The sequence below is a fragment of the Sprattus sprattus genome (genome assembly GCF_963457725.1).
Source record: "Sprattus sprattus genome assembly, chromosome: 5".
NCBI classification, from domain to species: Eukaryota; Metazoa; Chordata; class Actinopteri; order Clupeiformes; family Clupeidae; genus Sprattus; species Sprattus sprattus.
In genome coordinates this window covers 15598077-15620872 of record NC_137924.1, presented here as the reverse complement: position 1 = coordinate 15620872, position 22796 = coordinate 15598077, and the positions used below count along the sequence as shown (strand labels likewise).

Here is a 22796-nt window from a genome sequence, read left to right as displayed (position 1 = left end):
TCATAATATTTTTAGTATCGATATTTCAATGTTGCTGCCATGGGAGTTTGCTTTGAAAGCCCATGTTTCCTAGTGGGAATTATTTTTGTGTTACTTAAACGACAGTGCAATATACATTATAAGTCAGGTCAAATGCACTGAACAGAATGTTTTCATTGAAGGGTCTAGTCAAGCACAGTACTTATTCACTCGGTCATGTTGTCAAACGAGGAACATTATGCCAACAAGCACGCTCCAGGTTAGTTCTAGGCATCGAGACAAGCTGCGACGATACAGGAGCAGCTGTCGTGGATGAGACGGGTTTGATTCTCGGGGAGTCCCTGCATTCTCAAAAAGAGGTCCATCTGCAGTAAGTGCTTATTGAAGTGTCACTTATTCTTTCAGTATGATGCCGTGGTAACTGTCATTCAAACTGTATTTTGATCTTTGTAGAGCAGGTGGGGTCATACCAGCAGTTGCCCAGCGACTCCACAGAGAGAACATATTCAGAGTTGTTCAGGAGGCGATAGACAGGAGTGGCGTCTCCCCAAGTGAACTTTCAGCCGTTGCAACTACTGTGAAGCCAGGTCTGTCCCTAAGCTTAGGAATTGGCTTGGAATTCAGTCTGGCCTTCGTAAAGCAGCACCAAAAACCATTCATCCCTATCCATCACATGGAGGCACACGCTCTGACCGTAAGGATGCTGGAGCCCGTTGAATTTCCTTTTCTGGTCCTTCTCATCTCAGGGGGTCATGGCCTTTTGGCCCTTGCCAGGGACATTGATGACTTCCTTCTCTTAGGGCAATCCACAGATGAAGCACCAGGGGATATTTTAGACAAGGTAAACACTTAAGAGCTTGCATTATCATTATTATTGAGACTTTTGTTTAGTAAAATAATTGTCTTAGGTGATCTTCAATTGACAGGTAGCTCGAAGACTGCACTTAAAAAATCACCCTGAGTGTTCTGCAATGAGTGGTGGGCAGGCAATTGAACACTTAGCCAAGCAAGGCAACAGACGTAATTTTCTGTTGACGACGCCGATGGGACAGGTCTTCGACTGCAATTTCTCTTTTGCTGGTCTACGGACCCAGGTGTCAGTGGCCATAGACAGGAAAGAAATTGAGGAGGGTATGGAAATATTTTTCTCTTGGAAACACAAATACATACATCCCCTATTGAGCATTTCTGGTACATAGCCATTTTATGATTCTATCTTCTCCCCTCTGTAGGAGTGAAGTCAGGAGAACTTCTTTCATGTGTCAACGACATTGCTGCTGGCACACAGCACACAGTGGCCTCCCACATCGCTAAACGCACACATCGGGCTATTCTGTTCTGCAAAGCTAGAGGCCTGTTGCCTCAACACAGTCCTTCTCTGGTATGCACTCAAAACGGTCATTAAGTTGTCATGCCACAGTGTGATACATGTTAAGTTATGGTGGGTACCTAACAACTGTGTACGACCACACAAACACACATGTACAACTCTATCTGTATGTAGTCATGATAACTTGCCATCTGTTTTATTAAAACTAACTTAATTAATTTAGAACTTGGGTGCTGGAGTTATCTATCCACAGAAAATGTATTGTGTGGCTATTCATATCACCACTTGAATAGGTGTGATGTGAGGTGCGTGTATACTGTTCATTCTACTATACGGCAGTGCTATGATGGTCTTTGTTCCAATCTGTGTTTTGTGTAGGTTGTGTCTGGAGGGGTGGCGAGTAACACATACATCAGGGAGACTCTGAAAATTGTCACAGACGCCACAGGGCTGCATTTAATCTGCCCTCCATCCAAGTTTTGCACCGACAATGGAGTCATGGTTGCATGGTGAGCACTTTAACATGCAGTTAACATGCAGTTCGGTGTATTGCTGGTTCTGCTCAGCTCAACTCATGGCTATCTGTTGTATAGGAATGGAATTGAAAAGCTAAAAGCGGGAAGGGGCATTTTGTCATATAAAGAGGAGGTCCGCTATGAACCAAAGTAAGTTGGCATTCCTGAACAACATTTTCACAACAGTTTTGAAGTTGATTGATTATTTGATCAGTAATTGTTTTGTGTTTCAGGGCTCCCCTAGGTATTGACATTACAACCCAGGTGAAGGATGCTGCCATCAGAATGCCGCCTTTAAAACTGAGAGTAAAAAACTAACAGAATTTTTTGACACAGTTATTATGTACAAATGTATTTTCAATTGTATAAGGAACAATAATACCATGTGTGTTATTTATTCAAACTCAAACTCAAGGTTTTGGTGTAATCTTTCCTTATCTCCACATGGATGTGGAGCTGCTTCAGTTGTGTGAGTCTTAGTTCTCATACACATCAGTTCTATGATGTTCTTCATGGTTAAAATGTTGGTTCTCCATGTAGCACTGAGCAGTAGCGGAGGGACTTGTCAGAGCCTGGGTCTGTCCTGCATAGGTCGTGAGCCATGTGAAGTCCCTGCTCTGACTGTGGCTGACCTGCTCTTCGCCCTGTGGAGCTGAAGTACTGGGGCAGACCTGGTCCTCTCAAAGCAAACTTTAGAGCCCAACAGGCCGGTTGTGTCACTCAGCCGTTTAGACATGCCTTGTTGAGAGAGGAGAACCACACATATAAATTGAGGTCATTATTATGTACTTCAATTATTGAAAGAATTTGTGCACTTGGTTATTTAGGATTTTGCAATTAGTTATGTCAAATAAATGCAATACTGTTTGATTGGACTATTTGAACTTACTTGTCACACTTCGTTGAAGTACAGGTGGGCCCCCATTAATCTCCAAGCTATATTTAATGAGTGGGGAAAGTACATTACTTACACTATTAACACTGAATAAATAACATTAATGGGTACTTTTAAAAAGGGTTGCAAAAGAACAGAGATCTTGTGTCACCTCAGTGAGGGAAGGCCAATGGTCTTCTGTCTTCTGAACTCATCGGTAAAGACTGAAGATATTTTGGCGTCTTTACTAAGATGCCGAGTCAGGAGGTCGTACGTGGACGGAGTGTTCCGGCATTCCACCAGAAGCAGGCGGTGAGCATGACGGTTGAAGGTGAGGTAGCCAAGTGCAGCCGCACAAGCGGTGCGTACCTGTGGAATATGTAACGTATATTCCTGATGTTCCTGAAACACTGTTGAACAAGGCCACTGTACAGAGAGATAAACAGATAAGTCCTGAAAAACAGACAAATAGTGTAAATATTGTATTGAGAGGGAACCTCTTCCTCTGGTGAGTTTAGGTGAGCTGAGAGGTGGGCCACAGCCCCCATAGTGATGATGGCATCTGGGATACCGGCTCTTGTGTGAGCCAGGCTAGACAGTAATTCAGCTGCAGGGGAATGAAAAAGGAGATTAAAGCTACTGTTACCAATATTGGGACTCTTGGTGACTTATGGTAACATATTTTAAATGTAAGTTGTACTAACAAGGTAGTTGGCAGGATTTGAAGCTATTTCATTGGTTAGTTTATATGGGCCATGTTTAATTTTGTGTTGTTGAATACAAGGCCCTGAAGGGTCCCTGGGAGAGGTATTTAATCTTGTGATGGCTATCAGAACCTTTAGTCAGCTAACCCATTTGCTTAAACATGCATTCCTGAGGAAATACTTTTGTCAGCAATATTATGAGGGATTCATGCCATATGCATGTGTTCATTAGGCTGTAACAAACCTGAAAATATATGACATGAAAAGTATTTTACTGTGATGTTTTAAATGACAGTACATAACACTTTTACCTGTTACGACAATAGTATTTGGGCTGTCAGACTGGAGCTGCTCAGTGAGGATGGTGACACCTCTAGCAGACAGGGTCACCTGGTCAGTGTCTATTATCACCTTTGCAAGCACAACTGTCTGACGAAACAACAGAATATTTGATTTGTTAGTTTGAGACACAAATGAGAGACCTTTAGAGATCTGGGGTGATACATAAAAGTGGTTAATACCTGAAATGCTGCTTTAGCCCTTGCAATTTCATTTTCTGAGTTCAAGAAGGATTCATACATTGCAAAAGGAACTCCTCCAGCTTTTAGTATAGCTGCTTGCTGGGCTGTGTTGTTGTATGCAAAGAGAGATAAGGCACATCCAGCCTCCAGACGGATGTTCTGTTGAAGTAGGAAATACCAGAGACAAGTTACAACAGCGGAGATTTAAATCACACCAAAATGACCACAACAGTGAAAAGGCCTCACATTCGTAACACTTACATTTTCACTTCACATTCACCAGCAACGAGGGCATGTCTAGACATGATATAATGATTAATGATTGATTCCAACAGGGCAGTGGGGCAAAGATTACCTGGTCTGGTAGTTGCAGGAGATCCAGGATGATTTCGTAAGAGAATTCCTCTTGCTCCCAAAACACAGCCTGGAGATCCTGGTTTCCCAGCAACACACACGCTAGAGTCTGAGCAACTTGAACCTAAAAGAGGCCAAAAATATGAAACAACTGCAGCGGGCTGTGCACGTTAACATCCCTGCTAAGCTTTTGTGGATAAAAGGGTTAACTGATTACCTTGACCTGCAGGGAATCATGTGTCCTCAACAGCTCCAACAAAGTAGGAACGGCTTTCTCCTCAAAGATGACTCCCTGAGAGGCTGTGTTGTTTGTATGGGCAACACCTTAAGACAGCAAGAACACATAGAAAGAAAGGGGCATAAACAAATAAAAACAAAGCCATAAAACAATCACAAAATAAACCCATTTTACAATCAAAATTATTTCCTTTTCTACCATTGAGATGCAATGCCACAAACCAGACAACTGTAAAATTTAGTTTTACGGAGTGTTGAGAGGGCATACCAATGCACAGGCTGGCTAAGGCGGTGATGACGCTGAGGAGGGTTCTCTCTTTGGTGCGGGTCCCCCGCAGTAGGCGCACCAGGGGGGGCACCACATTCTCCTTCAGCAGGCCGTTCTGGTGGGCAGAACAGTCGTGGCTCAGGGCGATAACCGCTTGGCAGCCTGAAACATCACAACACAAACAGAGGATAAGGATGTAAGGAAGAGGATGTATTCTAGCATCTACATTTACATCTAGATTTTAGAGAAGTTCTTTGTGGTCACAGCTTGCATGGAAAAGAAACAAGAAGACAGAATGGAGACAAAAAAAAAGGAATGTTGAGGGAGGGGGCTCAAGCACTTAAGCTGTTCAAGGACTGCAATGCTGGTTCTCAAAGAACTGGATGATGTGTAGACCAGAGTAAGAACATGGCCACTCCATACCCACTTAACTTAAGGAGAACTCAATGAACCTAAAGTATTTATCTGGTGGCTGAGTTATAGTTCAACAAGAAATGTTACCGCATCTTATCGGAAATATGCTTTGCGGAAACCCCGTCAGGCCTCAGAGCCTAGCAAACAGGTGCAGTTTATGGTCACAAAGCACAGGCTGAGATGTGAAACCCTCACTCAGTTCATTCCACGTCTAACCTGTTATCCCCATGGAAACGAAACGGGAGGAGTTTGACAGAAAGTTTTTTTGGGGGGGTGGGGCGGTGTTTGCTAGTCCAAATGCAAAGCAGAGTAAACAAGTGTTTATTTTTGTCCTGAGAAAATAAGGACACTACATGGATTTCAATCAGCCTACAACACCAATAACCAGCACCACATATTTATATCCCTTTACCTACAGGAAGCAAAGAGGGTCAGGCTTTAAAAAAGAAACATACCAACATACTGCATCTTATCAGAGGAGGTCAGGAGGAGATCTAGGATGTAGTGGTAGCCGATGTTCTCTGCCATCTGCTTCTGTTGCCTGAGCGTCTGTCCAGCCAGGACCCAGAGAGACACGGCGCCCTGCTCTCTGATGTCCACCTGAAACACCTGAGCACGGAATAAAGGTTACTGATAAACACATTAGACATGTCCTTGTTATATAATATGTCCATTTCATTGGACTTGGTGTTGGAAAGCATGAGATTAATTGAAAGGAGAATTCAGTTTTAAGACTTTTTACATAAATATTAAGTGTTTATTAACTAATTCACTTGTGTTACTGGACAAATATCACCAGTGTTTCAATCACAGATGAGTGGCTTAGGTACAACACTAAGGCTCCATCTTAGGATACATCACCTTCAAGAGTCGCAGGAGGTGCCTGCTGGCAGACTTCTTCAGAAAGCGAGTCTGTATGGCTGCGTTGTGGTCAGCTATGGCCTCCAGGGCTTTGGCAGCCTTGACCTGCGCCGTCATCCTCCTGCCACGCAGGATCAGCACCAGAGGGCTCACCGCTCCGGCTGAACAAATATCGTCCTGGTTCTCTCGGTGGCCGTGGGCCAGCTCCGCCAAGGCCAGGCACGCCTCCTCCTGCAGGCGCTCTGTTAGAGAAAAAGCAAGGTATGGGAGATGGTTGGCAAGGTTTGGGAGATGGTTGGCAAGGTTTGGGAGATGGTTAGCAAGGTTTGGGAGATGGTTGGCAAGGTTTGGTAGATAAGGCGATACTCTTAAAAGTGCTTCTGTTTATGCCAATATCATGCAAAAAGAGTTCAAAAGGGAAGGGAAACTGTTTATGACCTTTCATCCATTTTTTTCAATTTCTTTTTATATGTTGATTGATTGATTGATTGATTGATTGATTGGTTGATTTTTAATCTGCCAGTATGAATTCTCAAATGCTCAGTGAAGATCAATGGTGATGCTAAAACTAACAATTATTAAAAAATACTGTATTCTACAATTACTATCTTAATTGCGATAAGAGCTACACACCTAAGTATGATTACATAGGGATAATGCTTAAGAGTCAGTGAATGATGTAGTCTACAATACCAGAATTGACCATCAAGAACTCAACCAGATAGGGAATCCCTCCAGATTTAGCAACAGCACTCTGATGGTCAGGAATGCCGTCACACAGAACCCGAATACATCTGACTGTGTTCACCAGCACATCCTGCAGACTGGAGTTCAGGAGTTTCACCAGGAGGGTAATCCCACCCTACAGGGAGAAATACACATTATAAACCTTTCCTCAGATGCCTGTTAACATAAGTAATGTTTATTGTACTTTTTAAAACGTCCCGGGTAGGAGCTAAAGGGCTGATTTTTTTAGCACGTACAGTAGGGTGAACAGACGTCCTCTTTTACCCGAAACCTAAAAAATGCATCCGGCAGGGATTCCAAAATTGTCCTGGATTTTACCTCGTCGGATATTTGTGTTTCTCTGAGACTTTCACAAACTAGTTTTTACGCCCTTACAAGTTTTGGAAAGGGTTTCTCCCTTATGTTCCACCTTCTTGCGAGATTTGACTGTAGACAGAACTGTCATTGGTCGACCGCCCTCTCAGTGTTGCCAGATGCACGATAATTATCCTCCAAAGACGTTCATTTTGAGCATTTGGTACGATACTTCGCCATTTCCAATCTGGCATCACTGAGCACCTTGCTGCTTCCACTAGTAACTAGAATCTTTTCCACATGCAGAGGTCATGTGCTGTTGTAAACAATGCAACTAGTGACTAGTTGCAATGTTTACAACAGCAAATTACACAGACGTCATGTGCTGTTGTAAACAATGCAACTAGTGACTAGTTGCATTGTTACACCAGCACATGACACCTGCATGTGAAAAAGATGGCAATACCTCGTCGTGGGTGGAGGAGGCGGGGTCATCTGTATGTGAAAAAAGATGGCAAAACATCGTCGCGGGGTCATCTGTATGCAATACACTACCACACCCCCTCCCCCACGACGAAGTGTCCTCTTTTTCTCAAACTCAAATATGGTCACCCTAACTTAAAGTAGCTTCATAGCATTAAGATGGTGCATGCCCACAGTGTCCAAGACAAACACAGACCTGTGTCAGGATCAGACAATTTTGTTGAACTCAATACTTTTCAGTTTAACTTTGGTAAGTGTATACATTTTTTCTATCTGGTTCGAAACTCTCATGAGATGACTCTGCTACTATTACCAGTTTCCACTCCTGGCTCAAGAATTCAAGTTAAGGAAGCCACATCGTTTACATTCCAAGCCTAAATGCTCTACCCCTTGGCAATGTTAATGTAAATATAAATCAGGAATGGGCAATCCTACCACACAGCCTGTGTGACTGCAGGTATTCATTCTCATTCTATCTAAGCAAGCCACCTATGCAAACTTGCCCCTATGCCAGCCAGCAATGAATACAACTGGACACCAGTAATTTAAACCGGCAAATCAGGATAGACCTCCAAAGCTTATCTGAATGGGACTTATTTATCAACAATAGAACAATAGCAACTACACAGTTTATTCTCCCTTTAGTCATTAAAGTTTTGGACACATCAGGACCATTCCTGGACCTGTCCATAGACATCATCATAACCAAGCCGGGATATATCAGCAAAGCTCATCTGTGTTGGACTCACCAGCTGGGCAATAAGAGCCTTGTACTGGTCGCTGTGTCCGGCCAGGTCGGCCAGAATGACGGCACAGCGGGAGTGGAGTTCCGCCTGAGGGCAGCTGAGCAGCTGGATCAGCGCTGGAACCGCCCCGTACCGCACCAGGACCTCGCACACCTGCGGCCGCTCTGACACGTGACACACCACAGCCGCCGCCAGCCGCTGGAACAACGCCTTTCCGCTGCGGAGTAGCTCCACCAGAGAGGCGATGCCACCTGCGGTGCAGCCAGAGCCATGAGATTCTAAGCCCGTGATCAGGAGGAACCTCCTTGAGCCATTAAACATTCTTTGATAAGCATTTTCACAGAGACCCTGAGAGTGCAGCCTCTTCCATCTGCATAGGTCATCATATTTGTGACTGAATATCTTGCATTACTCCAAGCCTGGCCCATGAGGAGCTATATTTACCAATAGATTGTGAATATAGGACCAGGAATGCAGTTTGTATTGCAGTGTTTTGTATTAATATTGGCAAAACAATACCAAAACAGCAGCCATATGGACTGGATATTAACATCTATGGTTTCAAGAGAGGTCATGAGAGGGGGAACATGTTACCTGCATCCATGATGTCTTTCCAAAAGGACTCCACTCTCACACAGAGTACCTCCAGACACCTGATGGACATCTCCAGTCTCCTGTGGTCCTCACTGTGCAGCATCTCTGCAGGAACACAGACCCCAGCATCAGACCCCAGCAGCAACCGGTATGATGCAGTTAACTGGGAATTCCCCTCAGGGGTAGGTGTGTGGGGTAGTCCGTGTTTAACATAATTCTGTGGAACTGTTCCTTACCTCCTCACATTCCAACTTGCTTTCACTTTTGAGAAGGTGCTTGGCAACACATATTGTGTCTCACTACTTGAATTGATTTAAATTGAGAAGGGATCTGAATACCTCATGACACAGCAGTGGAAATCACTAATCGAGCTGAGCACATAACATATGTCATACTGGGAAGTCCTGATGCACTCGTGTCTAAAAGATTTGGGAGCAATTATACACTCAAACTCTCTGAATCACAATAATGTCAAGTCAGTGTCTAGCAAAACCAAGTACAGATATATTGGGGGGTAAACTGATTCGGAAAAACAGGCAGTGAAATTGCAAAATAAATCCAAAAATGTTGTTGTATTAACTAAACAAACCATTTCATACCTACAAGAATCTTCCATACTGGCAGCCCTTCCAAGTTCAGCTCAACAAGAAGAATTAGAATGTTTATGTGGAAATACAGCACGGCCAGCTGAACAATATTGTTCCCTTTACTGTCAGTCTGGCCCCAGTCTGCACCAATGGACAGCAGGTACTGCAGAACCTCCACAGCACCTGACGTAGCGGAGAGCAACAATGGAGAGCTACGGTACCTTCAGAAAAATGATGAGTGATCATGATTTAGTTAAATTAATGTCCACAAAGTTGATACATTACTGATCGTGACTTAATTATGTTTAATCTCAACTAAATCAGTAAATGATCAGTAATTGCACTGATACATGATGATAAAGGTTCATGCTCTCACTTCCTGCAGTCTTGCCTCAGTAGCCATACCCTCAGCGGTTTTACTTCCTGGCTCCCGGTTTTTCATGTGTAGTTAGTCATGAAGGACAGTGGTCAGGAGGTACTTACTCTGCTTCGGTCTGGCACTCGACCAAAGCAGGGTCCTTTCTACACAGCGCCTGGATGCAGGCAACGTGGCCGTAGTAGGATGCAAAGTGGACCGCCATCCAGCCTCGGCGATCCACCATTTTATAGTCGGCCTGTAGTGCCAGCAGGCAGTTCAAAGCCTCCAGGGAGCCACATTGTGCAGCCAGATGAAGTGGCGTGGGTCCTATTTGAATTAAAAAGTATGAATATCTCGTACAGTGGAAGGGATTTTGATTGTACAAAGTTAGATAAGTGGGTGAAACTGCTTACCAGCTCCTTCATTTAGCTGCACATCCACTCCAGTCTTGGCTGAAATGTATGAGATTATTGTCTTTGAATAAAATAAACCTTCTAGTAGAATAAATATACGTATAGTCAATAGCATCAGAATTTAGGAGTGAAAATAACTTGAGGATTTAATGAGCCTTAAGGAATATTTTTTATTATTTTTATCATCATATATTATCATATACGTGTAAGGTGTGTGTGTGTGTGTGTGTGTGTGTGTGTGTGTGTGTGTGTGTGTGTGTGTGCGCTAAAACACACAGAACCTGTGCGGGTGAACCTTCTGCTGCGTGCCTGGTTAAGGTTGATCCCTGCCATGGCGAGCTGGCACACAATGTGCGTCTGGTTGTGGACAGCAGCGTGGTGAAGGAGTGTGTATCCCTGGTCGTCAATAGCGCCCAGATGTGACGGCGAGTTCTTCCGACAAAGCGTGTGAAACACCGCTGACAGGCCACGTTCGGCCGCTGCCCGCAGCCCAAGGGGCACACTCTGATTGGTCAATCACAAGACAAGCTCTCATTGACATACTTGCAACACATTGCAACTCAAATAAATTGACTGCTCAAAGATTGACTGCTACCGTTGGACCATTACCTTACACTGGATTGCCTTCTTGTACCCAAAGGTCTTTTTGAACTGCTCGTGTAGCTGAAGGTCTGTTAGCGGCAGTCGTTTCTTCCTGAGGGTTTTGATGGAGCTATGCAGAGCTTCCCACCACTGGATTAGGCAGGGTTGGGGATAGAGAGACCCCAACTCAATGGAGATCACATGATAGCTGCAGCAGACACAAAGGGGGATTTCAGACTCTTGCAAGCACATACTTGTGGACATTTTTTGTGCAATGTTTGGAGATAAAGAGAGAGAGCTGCCATAAATGCATGTGTCTGCAGTTCAACAGCACAACACCCTACCTTTTCCCATCCATGTCTATCACTGGTATAGGGAAGTGTTTTTTGTACATTGTGTCTTGACGAAACAGGTCATTCAAGCAATCTGCCGCAAGTCTCTGAATATATGGGACATTTCCCTGTGTCAAAACATTTAAAGATTGCCATAGAACATTACTGGTCATCATTAGTAGTCATCAAAATGCAGGCGAGGATAATTAACTTGAAGCTCTCAGTGCCACCTTAATTTCGTGAGAAAACTCATCAAGAGACGGCGTCCCCACATCAATTTCAATCCCGCCATGCAGGTGAAAGTACTCATCTTCTTTGTATGGAAAATGCTTGCAAGCAAACTCAGGTCCAAGAATGAGAGGAGGCAGCTCCCTCTCAGTCTTCAGTGTATCTCCTGGAAAGTGAGTTGGGACAAAGAGGAATAATACTCACATCAATAATAGAAGCCACTGTAAGATTGGATAATAATATCCTCCTTTTTTCCTTGGCCCAGAAGTGGTGTAAACAAGCACACAAACATAATGTCATAAGGATTTCTGAATCATAAAGCCTCTGAAAAACAGCGTTCACATCATCACACACAAAAAAGTCAGTCTCAAACTGTCATCAACTTAGCCCTGACCTGAAAAACCGGGGAGCACCTTCGACAGGTCGGGGATCTTCATCTTTTTCTTCAGGCCCACCAGCAGGGGCACCAGGAAGGTGATGAGCTTGAGGTAGGCCAGGTCTGTGCAGACGTCGGGCCTCCGCGAAAGGCTCTCCCTCACGACCTGCGCCTGGCGAGCCAGCCTCTGCTGCAGCCTCTGGTAGGTTGCCAGCTCCAGTTTATCCTCAGTGAGCCTCAGTGCACTCACCAGGCTGTGGGTGCTCTCAAATGTGAACAGGTTCTCCTGCTGGCAGGCCGAGGTCAGGTAGGACGTGAGCTTCAGCAGGACGTTGTCGGAGTACTGCTGGAAGAGTCTCTCCTCGTCTGCAAGGTTAGGATTGTAGGTTGGGTCAGGGCACGGGTCCACGTATATGCCCTGGTATGCAGGATCCTCTGAAATGTCCATTAAACCTGTACAGGTATTTAAAATGCAATTGTATTTATTTATATAGGACTTTTTAAAATACTGTCTCAATGTGCTTTACATAACACAAAGACTAAAACTCCTAGGGAAGTCTTTAAGTGACAGGTGAACAACGGAGCACAACAAGAATTCAAAGGACGACAATGCAATAATAAAGGGTGGAGGTAATAATGGATTCAGTAGAGTATCATGATATTTTGTATGTGTGATGTGTTGTGAACGTCCTGTCATATTGCACTGAATATATTACGCTTTTGTAACAGCCCAGCAACAATGTTTCTGTGACTTCATATTGTTTCTCATCAATGTTGTAAATCATGAGTAATGACTAATAGAATCTTATCATCTCTGGTGATTTCCACCTTTAATATTAGTATAATAACAGACCCAGAGTACATGACCCAGAGTACATGACCCAGAGTACAACATATTACAATGAACCTCACCTGCTGTAAGAAACGCTGCAAGCATGTTCTTCTTCGTCTGTGGGACTCCACTGGAATCTACTCCCATACTGGATCGCCACAGTTCAGAAAACCGGATCCGTTTGTCTCTGGGAATGATCGCTCCATGCCAGAGGGCCTTAATTGTGTAGTCTATGCTGACCAAAATCTGTCCCACTTTAGTGTCAAAATAAGCTGGTGTCAGTTGGCATGTGGTACTCTTATCATAGTTGGATTCAAGACTGATGACTGGGACTTGGTTAAAGCAGTAGATTCCGACTGTAAGTTCCCTGATAATTTGATGGACAACTTTGTAATCAAGTGGCGCAGTAGAGTCATAAGGCATAAGGACAGTGATGTTGGACTGTGTGAAGTTTTTCATTTGTTTTATGATTCCTGGAGGCAGTTCTACAGGCAAAGTAAAATCGTCGCCGCACAGCAACCAGTTACAGGTCGTTAGAGCCAACAATTCCTGGAGCTCCTTTCTGTCATACTTTTCAAAGAACGCTGTAGCATCTCTCTGGGCTGCCAAGGTGGCACGGAGCGATGTGTCTTCCCTCTCATCTGTGCATGAATTTAACTTTGAAAAAGAAGTTGTAATCTGAGACTGCGCCATACGCAATTAATCCTTCAGTTAATGATTTCACTGATACACCGTGCAGGCAAAACAAAATTATTAGCAGGCTAGTTATACAGTCATAGTCAATAGTCATACAATTCGACAGCCAAACAATAACGTTAGCCATTTAAATACACATCGCTAGACAAGCTCTAAATCAATAGTAAGTAACGTTAACTTCTCTGAATCCATCAATACATATCGTATTCCCTACCATCGCCAGCCAACAATTCAAATCAATCTTTTAAAGTGGAAAAAAAATCAAGACTTTCGTAGCGTCCAAGTAGAATTCAACTTGAGTTCAAGTTTGTCAGATATCGGCGGTGCACATGGCAACCAGAGGCGCTCTTGTTCCAGGTGCAGGTTGCGTCATGTACTTGTTCACTTGAAGGGCCTTGTAAACAGTAGAGGGTAGCATTGCATCGTTTTGAGCTTTGAATGTGCAATTTGACCAGCTCTAGGGCACATGTCACTTCAGATCAGAAAATCCTCCTGTAACCATTGGGGATGTTAACCGGAATCGAGGTTAACTACGGTTACTCGTATAACAATTCCAACTATTAGACCTGAAAGTTAAGGCTGTTACGAAAGTTTACGATTGAACTAGTCGTTTTGAAAACGGAGAAGCTTTCAGCTATCACACAGCGTTAGCTAATTTGCTAACCTCCATGGGCAAACTTTTCTGTTTGATTTAGCTTCCAACATGAAACCTGTTATTCTAGCGGTAGGATATGCAACAAGGTTGCAAAGAGATGCTGAGAATGACAAAACTGGACGATTCAAGTTTGGCCATTACACTGCTTCCCGTTGGCCACTTATATCTCATTGGAATAAGGGAAAGTCTGCAACTGGATGTGGATACCACAGTTGTTGTCGTAAGTTACCCGCATTGGTCCATATTAACCGAATTCCTGCAAGAATCAGAACCAAACCTTGTATTTGCCAATACTGTAAACAATCTCCTCCTTAGAGAAATGCACTCTACTCGGGCATGGGCTCAGGAGTTGCCCAATGTGAAGATTCTCAGTGATGAAGGTAATGAGGTATGACAATTTGACACATGGATTCGAGCATACTTTAAATGCTTTTGTCGTGACCTTTTCTAGATAGAGATAGACCAGGAGAAACTCTTTGACACAGTGATCCACAACCTTCCATAACCCCTAAGGAGTGCATCTATAGAGAAATATACCCATGGTCAAAGATCTTTAATACGGACCTCAATAGTGAAACTGCTTCTCGCTGTCTAAACAGTGTAATGGCAATGTAGCCTACATTTCTTGTTCATCCTTTTTTTTTTTACCTGTTGATGAGAGAGACTCGTCGAGACACCTTGTTAACCCCACAGCTGTCATTTGTTCCCTGCACCTATAAAGCGAGTTGTAATAGGTATTTTCGTCATCAGACATGTCATAGATACCGACTGAATTGAATGTACAGCGGTATCCTTCCCTGGTTTTCGAAGTTTTTGACAGGTAGGCATGATTGTTTTCTGCCTACCTGAGAGAGTTAGCGCAAGTTATATGGTAAAACATTGACGAGTCTGTCTGACCCTTACACCATTTGCAAAACCTAGATATCCTTGAAAAGCATGAATTACACTGCAATGACATGAATTTAACATACATATGCACTATTTTTTCAAAATAGAGGTCGAAACTTATTTATTAATTTTAAATTATACAAGGACAGAAAGTAATAATACAAAACTGTATGTGCTACCAAAGGTACAATAAACGTAAAAATGGGGAAATAACAAACCAAAATGAAAAAAAGCTTGAAATACCTTTTTTAATTCAAAGAGCCTGCTAGTGTTGTACATCTGGGAAAAAATAATTGGAAGGCGTTTGAACATCTACATGATTCATTCCACCTGCCTGATACTGAGAGTTGAAAGATAGGTGATAATTACTCACATGAGGACGTTGGAAGCAATCACTCAACCTACGCAGGTGCATTAGCTGTAACACTACAATTCCCATCATTCTTTGCGCCTAGTTCCGTGATTACACACTGAAGGTTCTAGCTGGCAGCCCTCAGCATAGATGCATTCAACAACTGCCTCACAGTAAATCAACCAAATTCTGCTAAGATGTTTTGGTTCGAGGGTTCAATACCAGCTGCCATTGCCACTGCCAAACAACAAAATGCTGTTTTCGTCGTCGTTATAACAGGTACATGTCTTAACAACCCAAATTACTAATGTTAGTTTGTCATTCGGCACTTGGATTACTGTGACAGGGCCTAGCCTACTACGGGATTAGCACAAGTAGCTTGCCAGTGTCATTAATGTAATAACGTTTATAATAAGCCTCTATCATTATGACATTTCACTAAAATATGGTATCTTAAAATAACCTTCCCCGACTTGATATCTTCTTTTAATGGGGTGTCGTTGTCTGGCAGTTAATTCTAGTTAGCTAATCAGATAGCGAAACGGAATAGATGACGTTAGCTATCTTGCTACCTAGTCAGCTAACGTTACTGAAGCGAACTGTTGCGTGTCATCTTGTGAGTAAACGAAACATTTGGTGCAGCGAGTTTTGCTTTGTGCTAAATTGAGACAGGAAAGGGAGAGTTGGCTACCTGCTCTTGTGTACCTTAGTGTCCCCGAGCCTATATTCTTGTCGACCTTGTTAGCTGGATGCTTGTAGATTACAGCTAACGTTAAACATACAAGATAACATGTTTTTTTTTTTAAATCTGGCATGTCAGCTGGATCCAAGGCCAGCTGACAATTGGTCTTACATTGTTTATCTTAAAGTGTAACTTAACCCCCAGCTCTGAGCCTTACTCTGGGTTTCGATTTCCGGTAGGTCCGAAACGGTTCTCTCTACGTCAACATCGTCTTCGCAAGGTTCACGATTATTTTAAGCAGGGAATGGTGTGTTGAGCCATGTTCAACACATTAAATGACGATTTTGGTAACATTAATACCAGCATTGATTTTGTTTCACCACAGTTTAGTCATATCATGCCGTTTCAGCACACAAAAAAATACATTTTGTATTGCTCGATGTGTTCCAACTCAGCTAGTGTTTCAGTCATCTAATTTGCTGTAGATTACAGTTTAAATACATATGTGATCTTTGTCTTCCTCAACATACTTGATAAATGTCTATTCAAATGTATAGGAGATGATGAACCATCCACACAGATGATGTCAAGCTGGGAGGATGAGCAAGTCAGCGAAACATCCAACAACTCCTTCGTAGCTATTAAAATAGACGCCAAGAGGTACAATATTAGATTCTCACAGGGGGGAAAAAACAATCCTGTATGTGACCGATTCTGCTGAAGTAACGTAGTGTCTAATGGCAGTGTATGTTTTCCCTTTCTTGCAGTGAAACCTGTGTCCAGTTTTCCCAGATTTGTATCCTTCCACAAAAGTACTCTGTCCAGACTATAAATAGTTGACCTGTATAACAGATGGTATACATTTCAATCAAGAATATTACCACTGCTATTCTGGATGTGACCGTTTGCGCAATGGTTTTCAGTAACTGTTTGTTAAAAGGTGGATGACCTTAATGTTTGTTCATAAAAAGATCCTGTGGTGTGCGTCCCGTCCAGTTTCTTCATTGGAGTGAATGGTATTCCCCTGGAGGTTGTTGCTGGCAGTGTGTCTGCAGAAGAGCTCTCAAAGAGAATCGACAAAGTCAAACAGGTCTGACTTGGTGTCAGTTCATTACTGTCAAGAGTGATAGCCCACAGTAGTAAGAAAAAACGCATTGCCAGTTAAAGGTAGAGTCTGCGGTTCTGACGAACGTTTGCTGATATTAAAGCTCAACAGACAATCAAATTACATTCCTTCTTTCCATGCTCCTGAAGCAAGGTGTTGATTGGCTGAAATTGTTTATGGGTCTGGATTTATAGAGCCAGCAGTGAGGACGAACACTTGGAGTTTTTTTACCGCACACAGAACGAACAATTAGAAGCCCACGAGGAGCACGACTGAATTTGACAAAAGGTGTTTTGGACTAGAATCGAGGACTCTACCTTTAACTAGAATCTAAAAGAATCCACATTTGACTTCAAATAGCCTAATGGGAGAAGGATTTATTTCCTGAATGTGTGCCTGTTCTCTGAGGGAATAGAAACCTTATGACCGCCACTCTTAACCTTCCGAACGTCCTCTGCATCTCAGATGCACTTTCAGCAGGCAGGTCAACAAAATGACAGCGCAGCTGAGACAGAGATGCATGCGGAACCCTTTCCTCAGACCAGCACATCTCTAGAGGCAGCCGCCCAGCACACGCCAACATCTCTTGACCCCAACCTGCCTGCCTGCCCCATGGAGAACTCAGAGGAGCCTGACCCCGCCTCCACATCTAGAGGTGAATGCTTCTGCAGGGAGGGCTTCAAGGCTAAAAACCTGTCCTGCTTTTGAACTCAAAATTAATTTAAGGTCCTTTGGTCACATTCAAGGCAGTAACACTCTTCCAGATGTATCTATCCATATCAGTTTAGATATGTTCTGATTGTCACTCAAACTGTCTTGTAGTATCACTTCACGAGATGAACAGCTTAACCTTAGTGTTTGCCATGACCACAGAATCCAGTTTATTTTTGCAACTTGTTGAATGTGGCCCCTTCTTTTTATCCCCTGTCTCGTTGGAAGAAGGCCCTGTGACACCAGGTGAAGACAGGAGCCTGTCCTCAGACGACGTGTCCCTCGCCTCACAGCCAGATGAAGGGCTGGAGGTCAAGGTGGAAAGGTAAGCACTTGGCAAACTCACACCTGCCATCAACAGTGTGAGTGAGTTAAAGGACGTTTTAGAGGGTCAGTTGTGGAATCTTGGAATCATATTTAGTAAATGATATATCCTATTTAAATCTATGTGGCGTTCTTATTTGATTATTTATTAAACCTATCTACAGTGGCGCTAACTTTGACTTTTTATAAAGGTTGAACAAGAAACTGGAGGAGAAGAGGGAGCAGAGAAAGAAAGGAGAAGAGGAGGTAAGTCTCTATCCAAACATGTTCATGTTCAAATACAAAAACACTGTAAGAGGAGTGCTTCATCCAATGGAGTTTCTCACACTGTCACTGATGTGTGCTGGCAGAATGAGATCAAAAAAGAGATGGAGCGACGAAATCATGGGAAAGAGATGCTGGATTACAAACGCAAGCAGGACGACGACAGGACCAAACGCATGTTGGATGAGAGGAACAAGGAGAAGGCGGAGGAGAAGGCAGCCCGTGACCGGGTCAAACAGCAGATTGCTCTGGTAACCATTTGATGTTGAACAGTGGAACAGAAGACAGGGTTAGAGAGAGGGGGTTGATCAGGCATTTGGGAAGGGTTGTATAGCAGTAGCTCCGTTAGAGTTCAATCATGACTGCCATACACCATGACAACATGTGTTTTTAAAAGGATTGTGCGAACAAAGCCACCTACTACAGGCTTAAAATAATTTAGTCCGCACACACAGTTTGTCACAACCAGAAATATATCTCACGTAAAAGTTTAAACTGTACTATTAATATTGCACAGATATTGCAGCAATTACTTACTCTTAACAACAAACATCACACACACAGGGATGGTTATGTTTGCACTGTTACGTAGTTTCTGATATAGTCTGTCAGAACCGTATTTGTCAGTACTTGAACAATAATGGTCGTTTCTGTCTGTAGGACCGAGCTGACCGTGCTGCCCGCTACTCCAAGAACCAGGATGAGGTGGAGGCAGTCAGGATTGCAGCCCTACAGGCCAGGCAGGCTGATGCGGAGGCCAAGAAAGAATCGACACAGCGGGAGAGGAGGTATGGCACTGGGATAATTTCTTCACTGGTGATTGTTTTTAAAGTCACCACCTAAGGTCTATGGGCGGAAGTGACAAGTGACTGAGGACATGTGAAGGTTTGGTAGCGATTCAAAAAAGAGGGTTGTGAGCTATGCGTGTGACTGGTGCAACATCAGAGTAAGGAGTCAAGAAGAATTGTTATTCACTCATATGACGCTAGAGTAATGGGAAACCTTTGTGGGGCAGGTGAACCGAAATATAGATGTGTGGAGGTGCTCTTGAATTCATGTCTTTGGAGCCAATCATATCAACAGGAAGTCCAACATCAGTGCATGTTATACAAATATTTAACTTAAATTGTCATAGGGAAATTATTAAATATGTCGTGTTGATTTGATAAAAGCCCAGCACAGTTCAAACCACAAAAGTGAAAACATTGCTGTTGTCTTCACCTTACTTAACATAAGGCCTATGGCCAGAACATAAAGGCTAAGAAGATATATTTAATTATGATTGATTTTTACAGGACATGTATACTGAGCATCTGATGAGATTCTCTGTGTTTCTACATCATATAGACATAATTTATTGAATAATTATTACAATAGGCTACTAATATGATGATGATGGTGATTCCTTCACAACACTAACACTATTAAAATTAGTCTAGTTGTATTTGACATAAAACAGCTTTATGTGGTTGGTGACTCTAATTCAAGAAACATTACTGACCTTGAAAAGATGATATCAGTGTCAGTGTTATGCTGTAAAACTATAGAGATACAATTTAGCCTTAGCAATCCTTTAGGAGTGCCCACAGTATCTCCTTGGAGCTTGTAGTTCACCCCAGACCTCACCCCATCACATGCTATTTGTGTGCCCGTGTCTTACTGTTTTCCTCTCCTCCTCGCAGTGCCATTGCGAGGATACAGTTCCGCCTGCCAGACGGCTCCTCGCTCACCAACCAGTTCGCCTCAGAGTCGCGACTGCAGGAGGCCAGGCAGTTTGTAGCACAGGTTCGTTTCTATGGCAATGATTTCACCATCCTGTCTGCCTACCCCCAGAGTCTGACTAAGCACCCCCAGGCTAATGTTTGTGTGTCAATGCACCGTTTCAACACCCCCACATTAGCGCCCCTTGTTCACTGGCGATGTGAGCAGTCCGTGGGTGGCCTGTGTTAATTCAGCCCGAGCCCTAGTGCAGCTTATAGGCTTTAGCGTTACAGTGTTCTGTTGCGATTGACCCCTGTCCGCTTCGCTATCACAACTGGAAGGTCACAAGGTCACATAGAGAAGAATCATCAGGATCAATGGATCGGTTTTCTGACTTCACACACCCTGATAGAATCTCTGGCTTCTTACACGCTTTAAATGGCCCTGGATAAGGAGATCTGCTTAACGATTTATATAGCATGAGTTCATCATCAGGTTCACTGTTGATTGGACCCCTTGGATCAAATGTCTTTGTTTGACTTGGAGGTGGCACTAATGAATGTGAATGAAATCTACACTGGGACTGATTTGACCACATTAAACACTCCCCATAGCACGCTGATTTGCATGGTAGGAAATCTTCCATTGTCAAATGTTTTATAGCTGTTAGTTAGTGAAAACTAAGTTTCCAAGATGCAGGCTGGCAGACAAAAACAAGGCCCTATTTTAACTCCACATTTCCCCTTTACTTAAAATCTAGCTCAGATCCATGCTCAATATCTTAAGAGACAGCTCTCTCTCTTTTTCTCTCTTAGGAGGTGGGGAACAAATACGGCAACTTCACCTTGGCTACCATGTTTCCCAGGAGGGAGTTTACGGGAGAGGATCTGGAGAAGAGCTTCCTGGAACTTGAGCTAGCCCCAAGCGCCTCAATTGTACTGCTCCCTGTAAGTGATCTTCATCCTATTTCTCAAGGACAATTGAAATGTAACCGAAATTGAAAAGTTAACTGTTGTACAAAAAAGGAGTTTGGTAGTAGTTGATGGCGGTATTTAACCCGAAGCCAGACATTTTTTCTCTCACCACCTAACCACGTGCATTTCTTTTTTGCCTTGTGCATGAACCTTCTGCAGTCGGGCAGATCAGCCAATGCGGTGGTGCAGTCGTCAGGCGGGGGCATGTGGGCCCTGCTGGGCACCATCCTCTACCCTCTGCTGGCCGTGTGGAGGTTCCTCAGCGGGTTCCTCTTCTGCAGTCCCCCACCCGCCTCAGGAGGAGGACCCTCCCAGACCCCCCCTCAACGCAACGCCACGCCCTCCACATCCTCTGGGGAGCCAAAGAGGTGAGTCCCGGCTCTGTTCCTGGTCGTTTAAGGTACAGTCAGTGATTCTGAAAAGGTTGTAAATATTGTAGCTCAACAGCCAATCTAAAAACACCGTCCCTTCTGTGCGCCTAAAGCAATGTGTTGAATTCCTTAGCTAAAACCTTTAACAGTACGAACAAACAGCAATACTTTTATTAATCTTCTGATGACATGAGTTTTTTTTTTTTTTTTTTTTTTTTTAAATGTGCCCATACCCGGAAATCAGAACAATTATATTCAGTTGGGTGAAGTAGGGCCACCTTTTTTAGTTGCTGGTTGCCATAGTGACTTAAACCTGTTGTGCTTCCTCTCCCCGTCCTCCAATCTCTCTCCAGGGAGACGGTTCGCAAAAGGGTCCTAGAGAAGCGGCCAGAGGACTTCAAAAAAGACGGCAAGATCTACCGGCTACGGACTCAAGAGGATAGCGAAGACGAAAACAACACATGGAATGGCAATTCCACTCAGCAGATGTAGAGCAAACAAAAGCAACAACTTCTGCCATACCTCTCCTTCTTGCTCCCTCAGTTCTCTCTGATCCGGTTCGAGTCTGTTGGAGTGTGTGTGTGTGTGTGTGTGTGTGTGTATGTATGTATGTATGTGCGTGTGTTAGTCCAAATGGTGGATTATGCTGAGTTTAAGCCTTTGATTTTTTTATGGGGAAGGGGGGGTATGGTGGTGTCACAACCCCTCTCGAGTCCATAAATGTTTCCTCAGCTACTTCCCTGCATGGGCAAATATAATCCAGTTAACGCCATCAGCTTGACCGAGTACCCTTTGTGAGCAATCTACTGGATGACTTCCCCCGTAAACAATGACAATGTCTTTTCCTCTTAACCTGGATTGTTTAAATGTAAAAAGGCAAAGGTTGGGAGGCCCTACGCGCCTGGGAAAGGAATGCCCAGAGCACTCACTTGATGGGTTTTTATTTAACAGTAATCCCAATGACCTAGAGGACGCTAAAGGAACCTGACCAAGGGCTCTTAGGCAAGGAAGCAGTTGCCACCAGCAGCACGTTTTGTATCAAGGCTCCCGGCTCTTGGTTCAGACAGCCACGGAATTAGAATGTGTTTCTATTAGTTGATGATGGAATCCACTCTAGCATTCTTATCTAACTAGACGAATGATAATAAAAGATGTTTTTCAACAAACAAGCTGTTGTGTTTCTTTATTTTGTGGTTGATTCACATTACAGGTCTCATAAAAAAAGGCTCTGGTTGTAGTTACCTTAATTTTGGCAATGATAAAGATCAACATATTTTGTTAAAAATTGAAATACAATTTCAATTGACTGTCACATCTAAATGTCAAAGTCAGTGGTGATCTTGGATCACCAAACGACTAAAATATTAGTTTCTGTTTCAAGTTATTTCCCCTTTAAAAATGTAAATTGCTGAACAAACTTTAAGTAGATCAAGAACACAGTTAA

General features: G+C 43.3%; 3 protein-coding genes across 4 annotated transcripts; 2 read left to right on the top strand and 1 right to left on the bottom strand.

Moving 5' to 3' along the window:
* Positions 1-137: 137 nt before the first annotated feature.
* osgepl1 (O-sialoglycoprotein endopeptidase-like 1) lies at positions 138-2391 on the top strand. The gene is made up of 7 exons (XM_080838851.1): positions 138-349; positions 433-820; positions 906-1110; positions 1212-1360; positions 1688-1818; positions 1903-1974; positions 2058-2391. Exons 1-7 carry the CDS (start codon positions 147-149, stop codon positions 2140-2142), a joined length of 1233 nt encoding a protein of 410 aa, XP_080694977.1. The 5' UTR covers positions 138-146; the 3' UTR covers positions 2143-2391.
* ankar (ankyrin and armadillo repeat containing) lies at positions 2390-13322 on the bottom strand (the record flags this gene model as incomplete). Its single annotated transcript, XM_080839684.1, has 22 exons — positions 2390-2562; positions 2714-2760; positions 2871-3067; positions 3196-3305; positions 3714-3831; positions 3924-4082; positions 4279-4401; positions 4495-4601; positions 4783-4944; positions 5652-5805; positions 6058-6299; positions 6751-6919; positions 8331-8578; positions 8922-9026; positions 9521-9729; positions 9992-10219; positions 10554-10783; positions 10889-11069; positions 11206-11321; positions 11424-11587; positions 11816-12250; positions 12710-13322. 22 exons carry the CDS (start codon positions 13320-13322, stop codon positions 2390-2392), a joined length of 4290 nt encoding a protein of 1429 aa, XP_080695810.1.
* A 2021-nt stretch (positions 13323-15343) lies between these two features.
* ubxn4 (UBX domain protein 4) lies at positions 15344-22521 on the top strand. Of its 2 annotated transcripts, none has more exons than XM_080839540.1 (13): positions 15344-15499; positions 16460-16562; positions 16670-16698; positions 16874-16992; positions 17473-17662; positions 17950-18043; positions 18234-18288; positions 18393-18557; positions 18967-19094; positions 19989-20091; positions 20823-20954; positions 21141-21349; positions 21706-22521. In XM_080839540.1, exons 1-13 carry the CDS (start codon positions 15418-15420, stop codon positions 21842-21844), a joined length of 1548 nt encoding a protein of 515 aa, XP_080695666.1. In that variant the 5' UTR covers positions 15344-15417; the 3' UTR covers positions 21845-22521. The 2 variants fall into 2 exon arrangements, with proteins under 2 accessions (XP_080695666.1, XP_080695665.1); XM_080839539.1 differs by having other exon boundaries at positions 17947-18043.
* The last annotated feature ends 275 nt before the right edge of the window (positions 22522-22796 follow it).